A 12,379-nucleotide genomic window follows, 5' to 3' on the forward strand; every position below is an offset into this window, starting at 1 on the left:
TCGAACATCTTGCTGAGGAGTTGGATACCATTCTGAGGCATTCAGAAGTTGTTAAAGAATTATAACTATGTGTAGGGTAGGTTGTGTCTAATGATCCCATTTGTGTGTAAGAAAGATCACTCTAATAGCAGTCCAGACAGACTGGAAGTGGTCCAGACTAGAAACACTTGGCAGACTCTTGTGAATGTCCAGAGAAGAAGAAATGAGGTCTCAAGCTAAGGACAAGACCGAGGATGGAGAGACACTGACAAATATTAATAGCAAGAACAGTGCGTTGTCTCAGAAGAGAAAGGAATCCACTTCAAGTCAAAGGACCTGTTTGACTGGGAGGTTGCAAATCTGAAGCAGCAGCTCAGTTTCCTGGAAAGAGCAGTGTTCTAGGGTTTCAGAGGCATTCACCAGATTCTAGAGTTGCAAGCAGCCGTGGCAACCCAAAGTCAAAGATCTTAAATGTTCAGTGTCAGTTAAGCAGAAATAGAGTGTTTAGGCACAAACTATCTTCACCCTGTGATATGTTCATATTTTCAGTGATTTTTTTCAGATTTGAACTCATCTGAAAAATGAGTTTTTTTAAAAAAAAATTTGAACTTTATCCCTGAGGGATAAAGATAAACAGGGCTCAATACTTAAAATTTCTGAAAAACCACATTTAACGCAGTAAGCACAAAGTCTATTTCGTTGAGATTATTTTACCTTCAATTTGTACAAACTCAAACTATGTGGCAAAAATGCCTTAGGAATGATGTTGGTCAAGTAGCCTTTCTTTCTACTGACCGTGCTGGGGACACTGGCCAGGGAAACATTGTCCCAGCCTCAAAGAGCCACATATGCTTCCTTCTGCCCCAGCATATCTGGGGTTAAGACATGCTTCCTTCAGTAACAGTGGTTCGTTAAGGCAACAACTGTGTGGGTGTGGGGGTGGGTGTGTTTGTGTGTGTGAGTGAGTGTGTATGTTGTGTGGGGAGGGAAGTCACCTAAAGAGAAAATATCCAAGTGAAGGGACAGGAGAATTAATGGTTGAATTTGCTAAAGGCTTGGGCTTCCCTGATAGCTCAGTTGGTAAAGAATCCGCCTACAATGCAGGAGACTCCGGTTCGATTCCTTTGTCAGGGAGGTCTGCTGGAGAAGGGGTCGGCCACCCACTCCAGCATTCTGAGGCTTCCCTTGTGGCTCAGCTGGTAAAGAATCTGCCTGCAGTGTGGGAGACCTGGGTTTGATCCCCTGGAGAAGGGAAAGGCTACCCACTCCAGTATTCTGGCCTGGAAAATTCCTTGAACTGTATAGTCCATGGGGTCGCAAAGAGTCGGACTGAGCGACTTTCACTTTTCCCCAGAAAGTCACTGTTCTCTGGGCTCATTGAGGATTTATCTAGGGTAGCTCATTAAAGAGGAGTAAAACAGGCTTTTCCTTCTATAAATAAGTGAACAAAAAAGAGCATTTATGAAAATAACCCATTTTAATTCATAAACAATATGGCCAATGTATTTTTAAAGATCTCTTTATGACAAGTTTTATAGTCATTACTTTCTGATGAATTTATTTGCATCTTATTTTCAGGTCTTGATTAAATGTTTTTTGTTTTTCTTTTTTGTTTCTCTGAACTTTGTCAGTTTCTGCAGTGTGACTCGGTGCTTATGCAACTTTATGTGGTATCAAAGCCTTGGGTTTTTTCTTCTTTAACTTTGTCAGTTTTGGAGTGCTTGTCTCTAGGATTTTTTAATTTGTATTCCATCTTATCAGTTAAACTCTCACTGCTTTTTCTGCCTCAATTGTAGCAGAATTAGTGGTATTATAGTTTTACAGGTAACTGATTCTGATATCCTTAAATTCACTGAATATCTATTGATGGCTTGTTAAGTGTCACCCACTGTGTTAGGTTCTGAGGTCACAGAGCTTGCTGCCAAGGAGTTTATAGCCTGTCGAAGTGGGAAAAGTAAAAGTGAAAGTGTTAGTCACTCGGTCGTGTCCAGCTCTTTGTGACCCCATGAACTGTAACGAGGTTCCTCTGTCCATGGAATTCTTCAGGCAAGAATACTGGATTGGATTGCATTTCCTTCTCCAGGGCAAGAATTAAATAGGCAGTGACAATCATGCATGCTAAGTTTGATGGCAGAATAACTGCCAGGTGCCACTGGAGTACAGGAGAACATATATGGGATGTGTCAGGACCAGCAAAGCTTCCCAGAAGAGGGATGGTAAACTCGTATGACAAGTAGCAATTAGTTATGTAACTGAAAGTCTTTCAGGTCCTAAGCATCTGCTTAGATTATTTTTACTAAAATGTTTGAATATGTATAAACATAAGACTAAACAGAGACTCCCTAAGCTTTTGACTCTCATATAGCAATAAATTTTAACAAATTACAAAATATATACAAAAGAAACCCACAGTGTTCACCATAACTGCACAGGACAATAATAACAAATGCTCATGAGTTCTTACTTATGCTAGGCCCCACTCTGAGAGCTTACATTTAACTGTCACCACAACCCCATGGTGTAAGTACTGTGATTATGCCCATCTTACAGGTGAAGTAAAGGAGGTTTAGTTAGCTTTCTGAGGTCACAGAGCGGTGGGTGGAAATAGGACACCATCCTTGACCACCTGGATCTGGAGCCTCAGCTCCTAGGCAGGAGACTTGCTGCCTCTCCATGTAACGGATGATGTCATACTTAGCATTTTGGTTGTAATTGTGGTCCTGGTGACTAAGATGCTGACTTTTTTGGGTCCAGTACATAACTATGGAAGTGGAGGTTTTGCAGTGACTTAAAGTGGTGGGCAGTGAACCCGTCACATGGCACAGAAACCTTTACTCAGACTACTGCCAAATTCTGTGCATACAGGAGGCTCCGTGCGCTACATTATTATTGCCCTTCCTGGATTCAGACATTTCATTTTCTATTAAGTCCACCTTTATTCTCACTGGCTCCTGCCAATTAAAGTAGTACTCCACAGCACAGCTGTGATCCTAAGTATCATACAAATGTCAGTGCTGAAATTTGGCAGAGGTGTGTGGTGATAAGGTGGCCTTTTAGATGCACTAAAATATGCTTTTATGCCACCTGTTTTAGATTATAATCAAAAGGGAAAGACAATATAAAATTGTCACAGAGAGTTCTTAAAAGCCCAAAGATATTCCAGCAACCCCCAGAGATGTCCTGACTAGTTTGAGAAATGCCATGAGAAGCAGAAGAGTTTGAGTTGTAAAAGTTTCAGGATTAGGGCCTGCATGTGAAAACCCAGGGCTCTTCCAAGAGGAATGGAAAGAAGTTCAAAGATCCTAAGAACACGTCTAGGTTAAGCAGTAGTCAGATCCAGAAGGGGCTTTGTAGCCATGTTAGAGTATTTGGACTTTGATCCAAAAGGAACCTCTGAAAATGTCTGCAGATTGTAAACAGCAAGGACCAGGCTTGATTTTTGTCAGTAAGGCCAAGTCCCTGTAACTTAGTGGTGCACGATAAATACTTGGAATGACATAGATTAAAATTAATAAGAAATTTATTTTATAGTTTGATCACTTGACTTGGGCTTCCCTGGTGGCTCAGACGGTAAAGCATCTGCCTGAAATGCAGGAGACCTGAGTTCAACCCCTGGGTCAGAAAGATCCCCTGGAGAAGGGAATGGCTACCCACTCCAGTGTTCTTGCCTGGAGAATCCCCATGGACAGAGGAGCCTGGTGGGCTACAGTCCATGGGGTCACAAAGAGTTGGATGCAACTGAAATGACTAACATTGATCACTTGAATAAGTATCATAAAATCATTTGATGATCAAAAATCATCAATATTTTTGTCTCACCTACCTGGTGGGTAAAACTAAACCAATCCTACCTTTCCTGGGAGGGTTGAGAGATGAGTATTATAAAGGATTTTTTTTTAATGGGGTATAGTTGCTTTGCAGTGTTAACGTTAGTTTCTGTTGTGCAATGAAGTGAATCACCTACGTGTGAACATGTACCACTTCCCTCTTGGACCTCCCATCCCGCCCCTGCCCTGATCCCCAGGCCCATCCATCTCAGTCACCACAGGGCACCGAGCTGATCTCCCTGCACTGTACTGCAGGTTCCCACTAGCTATGTATTTCACACACAGTAGTGAATATATGTCAGTCCCCTCTCAGTTGATCCCCCCTCTCCCCCACCACCTGCACATGCCCATTCTCTACGTCTGCATCTCTATTCCTGCACTGCAAATAGGTTCATCTGTAAGAATTTTGAAACACAGAAAGAAGGCAGAAATGCTAGTTGGTCACATTTCATTCTTGGCTTTTAAGGAAGTACAACCTTATTACAACCTCAAAACTCACAGACTGCTGATTATCCAGCTAAGCTAATAATAATGGCAATGGAACCATGGGCCAGATATCCTATTTAACACTTTATGTTCATTATCTCACTTAGTCCTTCCAATTGCTCTATAAGATTGACACCTTTATTATCTTTATTTTCCAGGTGAGGGAGCCATTATGTACTTTCCAAAGTCCAAATAGCTAGCACATGGAAAAGTTAGGACTGAAACCCAAAGGTTCTCACCCCGTCACCTTAACCACAGTGTTTTTTTTTTTTTTTTAAACATATGGCCTAAGGGAAGGTTCTAGAAAGGCCTGGATATGGAAAGGGACAGCCATGTCCTCCTGAGCCAAGGAGGAAACTTAAAAGAACTGATAGTCTAATGGTGCAAAAGCCCTGTCCTCACCTCTGATGGCTCTGTGCAATTTATTCTGGCCTCATTTATTCTGAAATAACTGGGTAGGAGACCCCAGCTAACAGCTAAATTAGAAATAGCTAATACAAATGTGTTCCATTAATTTTATGACTGGTCAAATAAATGTAGCAGATTAACTGGAATTGGTCTTCCCTTTCCTGTAATTTATGCACTGTTAAGTTTAGTGTTATCTGACATCTTTATTTCTTGATCTTCCTTGCTGTATATCTGATGAAGTCAGAGCGATGTTTCTCATTTGACTAGGACAGTCAAATCCTAAGTTTCTTGCTAAGGTTTTAGGATCCTTTCTTTATAAGCAGTCTTATTTCATAACAATAAAGGAGAAATTTTATTTGTAATGCATGAATCACTTCTGAAGTGATTCAGAAATTCTGAGTTCTATTTTTATTTGCTTGCCATCTTCACCTGATACTTAATTTTTCTATTTGAACTGGCACATCATAGTCGTTTGAATACCAGTACTAGTACTTGAGTCTAGATTAATGTATTTGCTACATTGAGGTGGTGACTTTTTGTTAACTATGGAATATATCAAAGAGGATATTTTTTCATTAAAAAGAATTTATTGAAGTAGAGTTGATTTACCGTGGTTTTGGTGTACAGCAGAGTGATTCAGTTATATTTTTTTTTTCAGAATTTTTCCATTATAGGTTGAATATAGTTTCCTGTGCTATGCAGTAGGTCCTTGTTGTTTATGTTTTTTAAAACTTATTTTTAACTGAAGGATAATCGGTTTACAGTACTGTGTTGGTTTCTGCCATACATCAACATGAATCAGCCATTGGTATACATATGTCCCTCCCTCTTGAACCTCCCTCCCGCCTCCCTCTCCTTCTCACCCCTCTAGGTTATTACAGAGCCCTGGTTTGAGTTCCCTGAGTCATATCGCAAATTCCCATTGCTGGTTTTACATATGGTAGTGTACATATTTCCATGCTGCTGTCTCTGTTTGTCCCACCGTCACCTTCCCCCCACCCCACCTGTGTCCATAAGTCTGTTCTCTATGTCTGCATCTTCATTGCTGCCCTGCAGATAGGTTCATCGGTACCATCTTTCTAGATTCCATATATATGCGTTAATATACAATATTTGTTTCTCTCATTGATTTACTTCACTCTGTGTAATAGGGTCTAGATTTACCTACCTCATTAGGACTGACTCAAATGTGTTCATTTTTATGGTTAAGTAATATTCCCTTGTATATATGTACCTCACCTTTTTATATATTCATTTGTTGATGGACATCTAGGTTGCTTCCATGTCCTAGCTATTGTAAATAGTGCTGCAATGAATACTGGGGTACATGTGTCTTTTCAATTTTGGTTTCCTCAGGGTATATGCCTAGTAGTGGGATTGCTGGGTCATATGGTAGTTTTATTCCTAGTTTTTTTAAGGAATCTCCATACTGTCTTCCATAGTGGCTGTATCAATTTACATTTCCTACCAACAGTGCAAGAGGGCTCCCTTTTCTCCACAGCCTCTTCAGCATTTATTGTTTGTGGATTTTATGAAAGAGAATTTTTCCTAGGCCTTTTGGAGTTCTGCCTTCCTTGCCTTCTCAGTTGTATAAGTAACTGCAGGAAAAAAATGAAATTATTAGCTAATATAGAGTGTGGTGAATTATCTAAAGACAATGGGGTTAAATGTTAAGTTTGGTTAGAAGTATTAATAGTGAAGTTTATGGAATATGTTATAACACTGAGTCTATTAAACTTTTATACTTTTTATGTTTTTCTTAATTGTTTTATTATAGTTTGATACTATTTTCCCTAAGTCATTTGCTTGTATTGTTTAATATAAAGGTAACTAATTTATGTACCTATATAAACTATATCATAAATATTATGTGTATACTTATGTATGTATGTTGATATTATTAAAATATTTATATTTTTACACACACATGCATGGACATATAAAGAATGAGGAAGACTCAAAGAAATCTTTAAAAATCTACTCCTTGATTTAGTCATGTTCTTACAGGAATTCACAATGATTCTAGAAAATGTTCTGTCCATTTTCTTCTTGCAAGCATCCAGCAATGTTTAATTATAGATTTTTGCCTTAACTCCTCAAAACAGATAAAATGGTTAGGTAAAATCTTATTAGCTTTAAGTTCCATTTAGTAAAGACCTTTTAAAATAGGTTATGCATTAAAAAAAATTAGTATGTTTCATTGGCATCAGAAGGGAACATATACATAGCACAAATGAAAAGCTTCTTTCCCATCCCCCAACTCCCTCTTCCTTTTCATGAGCATCAAGGTTGTCACTGATGCAATTGCTTTTCAGAAATTTTTTTTTGTAAATGATGAGAGAGGCAATTACAAGCAGTTCTCCTCCACAAGACACTGCCCAGAAGACGGGCAAATTGCATCCCTTGATGGATGCCAGCTATTATATACAGTGGGTTGGAAATCTCCATATAGGGAAAGGAAAATGAACAGAGGGAAGACTGAACAAAAACATCAATAAATAGAAGTTTTCATGAAAAGAGGGAGGTGGTTAATTGCTGGCAGACTCAGATTTTGCAGAATGCCAAATACCATGAATTATCTGTGAACATATATATACTTTCACAAATTCATGCACATCATAATAACTTTCTATATAGAAAATAAAATTCATCTATCTTAAGCTTAGCAAATTCAAGTCATATGTGTTTTTTATTCAATATAGAATGTGGAAATGGGCCACTTTGTGACAGGGAAGAAACTTAGATGTCTCGTGTTGCAGCTGTAAATATAGACAGCCTGTACTCCTTATGTTATGCTGTGGATTTAAAAAATCTGAAATATATTGTCTTAATGAAATGAGATGTTATGAGACAAGATCACTAACATGCTTTCAAGTACATAGAACTACCTGATGATGCTGTGTGTTTTTAATTATGAGTCAGCACAGAACTTTGGGTCCTTGTTTGAGGAGAGGTGATGGGCAGGAGTGGGAGGCTTTAATTCTAAGGGCAGAAAGCACTGCCGTCAGAAGGCTGCCTGTCCCTCAGAGGATTGTTCCAGGGACAATGTTATGGTAGGGGTCAGTCTAAGAAGTCCTATTCTGGATTCTTTCTGTACTACTGTTAGGGAAAATTGCTAGATTTATGAAATATATGTAAGGTTAAAGTTAACTATTTCATGACTGGTTTTCTTATGTGGGTAAATGTGCAATATAAAAGGATACCAGAAAGATGAAGTTTCACTTGTCAAAGGTAAACATTAGTTTTTATTCTCATCCAAAATTTTATTTCTAATAATACAGCCATTACTAACTCTTAGCAAAGAGATAATACATAGTAGATCAACAATAAATATTTGTTTATCAACTCAAGGAATAAAACAAGTTGCTTTTCAAAGTTGAGAGTTTGTCAGCTTCTTGTCTTGTTTTCTCCAGCACTTAGCAAAGTATCTGATGCTTATAAAGTGTTGAATAGATGAATGAATGAATGTGAATGATACATAAAATTGCTAAGCTGAAAGAATAAAAGAGAAATTAATTTTAAATGCTGAGTCACTGTTTATGTGAAATGTTTTCTTAAAAAATATATTTTTCTATTGTTATGGGATTTTTCACTGTGGTTTAAGTCCAGGATTTTATTATTTTAAAGTAGAAATGATTGCATAATTATTTCAGCCGGGAGTCCCTAAGCAAGGTCTTATGGATTTAATTTTCATCAGAGACCTTCTAGAAAGGTCACCCCCTTCTGCATGTATCGGGAGATCTATAATCGTGAGCTGCTCTGTTTTTTTCTTCCTCAGGTGTGGAATCCATAGCATGTTCCCCTTACATTTAGCTGCCCTCAATGCTCACTCTGACTGCTGCAGAAAGTTACTGTCATCGGGTAAGTAACTCCATTACCACAGATGACGCTTAATCTGTCCTGTAAATGAGCCGTGTAGCTTCAGGTGTCTGGTCAGAATGCGTGGCTGCCTGTGCTCCATGTCATTCATGATCTGATTGGCAGGATGAGCTGTGTCCACAGCTACCTGCATGTGACAGCTTCCAGCAGCTCATGGTGTTGAAACTGTCTGAACGTCAGTATTCTGCCCCAGAGTGAGAGTCTTGTCTGTTTATCAAGTTAGAACTCCAGTGATCCAGAGTGGGAGGCAGGCAGGGATGGCCATAGCTTACAGGAAGTTTGTCGTAGGAGAAGACATCTTTGAGGTTTAAATTGGTGATGTAACATTTCATATTCTTCAACAAAGAAAAAAGGCCAAATCCCCTACCTTTTAATAGTAGAAATGTTAAATTACCATCCCGCTCCGTGGGCTCTGAAAAATCCCTGTGGTTGATATCCCTCCAACTAGGTTTTATTTTTATTTTTTTAATGCGGGCCTGTTTGGAACCAAGAAATTCTTTCTGGTTTGGAGCTTTGCTAATCTTTCTTATCAATGATTCTGACAACCTCCATGTATTAAGAAGTTCCTGGCTTTCAAAGGTGATAGAGATCTGCAAGGCAAAGATTGTTTTATGAATTAATTCAGCAGATATCCCAGAGGCTTTTTTTATTCCTTTAAGTTCTTTACTTATGGTTGATTCTGCTTTCACTGCTTTTGGCATGTTTAAAAATAACCCCTGCATGAAAGCACGTTTCCCAAATCTTACACCAACTGTAAGCTAATAATACGCTTAAGAAAATATCTCTTCTAGCATGTTATGATTACTCCTTTGCCTTCCATGTTTTCTCCATGTGTTCTGTCTGCCTGTCTATTGCCCTACTTATCTCAAATTGGTTTCATAAATTTTTATCCTGGGATTGAAATATGGGGCTGCAGTTCACCCAGGGCTGAATGTGAAAATAAATTCTTCTTGACTTCACGGTTCTTCCTATAAAATTGCCAAGCTTGAGCAGTTACCATTCGTTTCCATGACAACCTCTTTCTGACTACAATGGCTTGCATTCTGGTTTTTCTACTAACTGATTTTTTCTGTCTCTGCAATGTTTCTTGTGGTTTAACTAGGACAAAAGTATAGCATAGTATCCTTGTTTAGTAATGAGCACGTGCTGTCTGCAGGCTTTGAAATAGACACCCCAGATAAATTTGGAAGAACGTGCCTTCATGCTGCTGCTGCAGGAGGGTGAGTAGTTAGCAATTTTAGTTGTTTTCTCATGGCCTAATTACCAGTGCATCTTAATTGACTTAAGTCGTCTGTGAATCAGAGGCAACTTCTTTAATAAAATGGGTAAGAAGTGTTTCTACCAATACCAAATATCATACATTGAATTTCCAGATTGCTCATGTGTTTGTTTTTCCAAAGAAACATCATTAGCCCATCTCATAAAGGAAATATTTTTTCTCTTGTTTGTAACCTACAGAATATGTAAATACTTGGTACCTCTTCCACCAAAAGAAAATAATTTGAGATTTGTTCCTAAATTTTTTGTCTTTTGTTACTAGAAGGAGAGTTAATGATCAAGGAAATCCAAGGTTGAGTTAATCCATGTTCATTTAAAGACATTTTAGTCCTATCTCAAAACTTATTTTTAAGTTCAAATAATGATTAAATGTGAGCAAAAGTCCAGAAAACTCAAAGGATAAGCAAGAAGTAATTTAATCCTTGCCTATTTTTTTAAGTTGTAAAGAGAATTTTTCATGAGATACTCTTTTTCATATCAGTGGTTAGATTAAGACTATGATTAATGCATTGTTGATATATGACCATGCATTGACCAAACATGGCTCCCCTCAGATGGCCTCGTTTGGGTATGGTGCTGGTTCTTAATCATTTTCCTAGTCTTTAGGGAACAGCAGTGCTCCATGTATAATCTGTATATGACCAAAGGCATTACCTATTTAACAGAGGTGGATTGACTGTGAAGCTTTAGGACCCCTTATTTGTACAGGTCCCTTCCAAAGTCTTGTATTTAGTTTTATTTTCAAAATTTATATATATATATATATGTTTTTAAAAAGAATCTCCTTATCCTCACCCCATCCCTCCCTCAGGATCATCCTTCCTGATCCATACAACATGGATCTGTCTGCCTTTGATCCTTTGGCTTCATTCAGGAAGAGACAGGTGTTTTATATCAATTGACATGTTATACACATAATGGTCTCAGAAAGTTTTTCAGTTTTATGATTTAAGCAGTTAGTTCTTTGAGAAAGGTGACTGTAAAGGGTGGATATGGGGCAGGGACAGCCCTGCTTATACTTATCATTAATGAGATCATCTTTCTTATTTAAATGATAATAAAGTAGTAAATCCTAAGCTACTTCTTATCATCCCAAGTTTGGAACAATGATAGATGAATGTCTCCTTTTATGCCTCCATTTTGAAAAACATCAGACCTGTACAGAAAGTGGCAACAAGCCATTCTGGATTCATGTCTGAAACTCCTATTAGGATTAATATTTAGCTCTATGCCCTTCAATAGGAAAATTCACTTCAATGGGTCCTTTTCTCTCTACTAAACATGATTTATTGCTTCTGCAAATGACAAAGAAGCTGGAAGATCACTACGCTCCATTACATCATTTTCGGCCTTGGTTCTACACATTCATTTACCTAGATTACCAAGACAGGGAAATGCAGCTGGTTTATTTTCCGTTAAGGAGAGTCTGGGTCGAAAATGGTTATAGTGAATTCATTCTGCTGTGATAAAAGGTAATGCTCATCCATTCTGGCTCATTGTTTAAAAGTGACATGAAATTATTATAGGTTTAAGGAGTTGTTTCATAAACTCTTGATGGTTTTGAAAGAGAATTTTAGGATAAATGATGAAACCATCACTGAAAGTTTTCATCATGTAATAATCATTAAATTCTTTAGTCATGGAATTGAAAATGTTCCATCAAGCTCTGTAATGCATTGATATATTAGCTTTGAAAAAGGAATTGTAGGAACTTTAGATTCTTATGATATGACGTTACCCTAATGTGTTAGGTTATTTTTGTGTTAGCAGAATTTAAAGTTAGTGTCCTCATTTCATCTGTGCATACACTCTGCAGAAAAGAGCTCTTTCTGAAGACAGCCCAGCAATTGACCTCTACCATCTTAACAATGCTTTCCCTGTCTTTCTAGTAATGTGGAATGTATAAAACTCTTGCAAAGCAGTGGAGCAGATTTCCATAAAAAGGACAAGTGTGGGAGGTATGTGAACAGGGAACTCTGCTTCAAGTGCCTAAATAAAAGGAGTGGGGAGCAGTCCATCTGGAAATCGTGTTATGTTGAAATGGTAAACAGGGAAGCTAGCTGGGGAGATTCCATCCTCAGAAGGAAATCCCTTTTTATAGCAAAGTGAAACACCAGCAAAGCAGGCACAGGCCACAAGGAAAGGGTCTCCTTTCCCAGCTTCTGTTTAGAAGCGCCAATTGTTCTGCTCCTTCCGATATAAATAACTATACCCATGTGGGAGATTGCCTACTTTATAGATATTATATAAAAACGTTTACATATATAAAATATGTAATCCTCCACATGGATATAGTTGAGAAACTTCTCTGTATAGCAAAGTAGAGCACTTTAGCCCTTCCAGGACAGAATTTCGTCACAAGATCTGGAGCTGTTTATTATATTTGTTGAACATTTCATTTGGGGATAAATTTTAGACACATTTTAAACATGAAATACACACACTCATACACATACCACCCATAATCCCTCTGGTTATTGGGATGGTTTAGAACTTTTCTTGCTTGTCCTTTGCATAGCTAA

The 12,379-nt window shown here is 38.1% G+C and overlaps 1 protein-coding gene across 2 annotated transcripts in view; it reads left to right on the plus strand.

The window, feature by feature from the left end:
* The window catches only part of ANKRD44 (ankyrin repeat domain 44), a 310,656-nt gene that overhangs the window by 221,030 nt on the left and 77,247 nt on the right, over window positions 1-12,379 (plus strand). For both annotated transcript variants that reach the window (XM_040228877.1, XM_040228878.1), the window contains exons 11-13: window positions 8,479-8,561; window positions 9,736-9,799; window positions 11,747-11,815. In XM_040228877.1, the coding sequence (XP_040084811.1) occupies window positions 8,479-8,561; window positions 9,736-9,799; window positions 11,747-11,815 (216 nt within the window). The remainder of the gene's footprint in view (window positions 1-8,478; window positions 8,562-9,735; window positions 9,800-11,746; window positions 11,816-12,379) is intronic.

Source organism: Oryx dammah, unplaced genomic scaffold (genome assembly GCF_014754425.2).
Source record: "Oryx dammah isolate SB20612 unplaced genomic scaffold, SCBI_Odam_1.1 HiC_scaffold_27, whole genome shotgun sequence".
In the NCBI taxonomy this organism is placed as follows: domain Eukaryota; kingdom Metazoa; phylum Chordata; class Mammalia; order Artiodactyla; family Bovidae; genus Oryx; species Oryx dammah.